Source organism: Melanostigma gelatinosum, assembly GCF_949748355.1.
Source record: "Melanostigma gelatinosum genome assembly, chromosome: 21".
Classification (NCBI taxonomy): Eukaryota; Metazoa; Chordata; class Actinopteri; order Perciformes; family Zoarcidae; genus Melanostigma; species Melanostigma gelatinosum.
In genome coordinates, this window is record NC_136654.1 from 302,974 (window position 1) to 305,471 (window position 2,498).

General features: G+C 48.6%; 1 protein-coding gene across 1 annotated transcript in view; it reads left to right on the top strand.

Annotated features, from left to right (window-relative positions):
* The window catches only part of LOC306795064 (uncharacterized protein), a 6,947-nt gene extending 4,668 nt beyond the window's left edge, over positions 1 to 2,279 (top strand). Inside the window, exons 3-4 of the mRNA XM_079293406.1 lie at positions 206 to 268; positions 1,325 to 2,279. Coding sequence (XP_079149532.1) covers positions 206 to 268; positions 1,325 to 1,354 — 93 coding nt within the window. The 3' untranslated portion in view covers positions 1,355 to 2,279. The remainder of the gene's footprint in view (positions 1 to 205; positions 269 to 1,324) is intronic.
* The last annotated feature ends 219 nt before the right edge of the window (positions 2,280 to 2,498 follow it).

A 2,498-nucleotide genomic window follows, 5' to 3' on the forward strand; every position in this document is an offset into this window, starting at 1 on the left:
TTTTTTATTTGTTTATTACAATTAAATGACAGAAGACGTGTTTATTGTGGGTTGGTAGTGAAGCAGCACACAGTGAATACTCCAGATGATGAACCTCCAGCGCGTCTAGCGTGAGCGACACGATTCACTTTGGTGTGAACGTACCTTTAGAAGTAACGTGATATTTTGGGGCTGTTGCTATGGTAACGTGTATGCGTGTGTGTAGGTTGGTGTGGTCCGGTCCAGACCTCCTCTGCTCTGCTGTCCCAGGTGTCTCGGAGGAGAACCAGTAAGTTCTGTTGATGTTGTTGATCATATTGATAAATATGTCTTCTGTTTATGTAATGATTCAATTAAAGGTCGACAGCAGGAGTGAGACGGGTCTGTAGAGAGACGGGTCTGTAGAGAGACGGGTCTGTAGTGGGACGGGTCTGTAGTGGGACGGGTCTGTAGAGAGACGGGTCTGTAGTGGGACGGGTCTGTAGAGAGACGGGTCTGTAGTGAGACGGGTCTGTAGTGGGACGGGTCTGTAGTGGGACGGGTCTGTAGTGAGACGGGTCTGTAGTGGGACGGGTCTGTAGTGGGACGGGTCTGTAGTGAGACGGGTCTGTAGTGGGACGGGTCTGTAGTGGGACGGGTCTGTAGAGAGACTTGTCTGTAGTGGGACGGGTCTGTAGTGGGACGGGTCTGTAGTGGGACGGGTCTGTAGTGGGACGGGTCTGTAGTGGGACGGGTCTGTAGAGAGACGGGTCTGTAGTGAGACGGGTCTGTAGAGAGACTTGTCTGTAGAGAGACGGGTTTGTAGTGGGACGGGTCTGTAGAGAGACGGGTCTGTAGTGAGACGGGTCTGTAGAGAGACTTGTCTGTAGAGAGACGGGTTTGTAGTGGGACGGGTCTGTAGAGATACGGGTCTGTAGAGAGACGGGTCTGTAGTGAGACGGGTCTGTAGTGGGACGGGTCTGTAGAGAGACGGGTCTGTAGTGGGACGGGTCTGTAGAGAGACGGGTCTGTAGTGGGACGGGTCTGTAGTGGGACGGGTCTGTAGAGAGACGGGTCTGTAGTGGGACGGGTCTGTAGAGAGACGGGTCTGTAGTGGGACGGGTCTGTAGTGGGACGGGTCTGTAGAGAGACGGGTCTGTAGAGAGACGGTTGACGTCACCCAGAGCTTTCTGATGCTCATGGACTTCAGGCCGGACGGGTGGAGCCTGGTCCAAGCTAATGAGCTAGCTAATGCTAACGAGCTAGGCTATGTGCTATTGTGTGATGCTAGCCGGCTAACGTTAGCCCTGTGACCTCCAGTGGACGTGTGAGGAACTGTTTATTAAAGTCATGTTTTGTGTTTTAGGGTCACATCAACCACATCATGGGCCACTGAGCAGGAGGAGGAGGCAAACAATCATGACCCCGCCCACTGAAAGGACCAATCGGGTGCTCCTTTTGTCTGATTTGTAACATTCCTACGTTTCCAGAGCTTTCCACCACCTCTCATGTCCTTCCTCAGTCGTCATCATGTGACTTTGTTTGCTGGTGTGTTTAAGGACAATCTGAGTCTGATCTTCATCACAGGATTAAATATAAATCAGAGCTCTTTTCCATTAGCGCTCTCAGTTCTCAGATATCCACGTGTCCATGAACGCACCGTCATGTAGGGAGAAGCTGTTTCATCAGTGAGCTGCAGGTTAAGCCCCGCCCCCTCCCATCCAATCACACAGCCTTCCTCCTCTACCTGACTCGGTGAGCTGCAGGCTGCCTCTGATCTGGTGAAACCGACTGCACTGTTGTCTGTCGTTAGCTCGTCAGCTAACACCGCTGAGATAACGATCACTGACATGTGACGAGTGAACGTCCTCAACGTCACAGAAGCACTTTTCAAACATCACTTCCACAAAGAAACGTCAAACCGTGTTGAAGGTAAAATGTGTTAATTATGAGTATAATTCTTTACAATTATTTCAAAAACACGATCAAAGGGATGGTGAAGATAACTGTGTGTTCAGTCGGCTGTGTGTCAGCGGTCTAAAGAGTTAAAGGAGTACTTTGTACGACAACTTGTTTGGTTTTAGGTGTACTTTCACTGAGTACCTCCATTAGCATTCATTAAAAGGGAAATATTAATGTTGATTAGCTCTTGAAAAAGAATCTGAAATCTTCCTCTTTGTAAATTTATATTTTTGTGAAACTTTTTATTGATCTGAATGTAAGGCTGTAGAGCTCTATTTTTAATGACATTTCCTTTCTTGAAGCTGACCAATCAGAGCGCAACATTTGTACGAGAGGCTGAGTCAAGAATAAAGAATAAACATTTGACTGATTAAACATAAAGGATTCATTTCTGTTGCACCACAAGGTTCTCAACATGGCAGCTAACGGTGCTGTCAGAGCTAACCGTGTTTACTCTGGGGGGGGGGGGGCACGCTCGCATGCACGCTCACATGCACACCTGAACAAAGAAGCTCTGATAACAACACAGTTCATTCTCTGCTCAGGGAGGAATATCTCCTCTATATTGTAGCACCCAG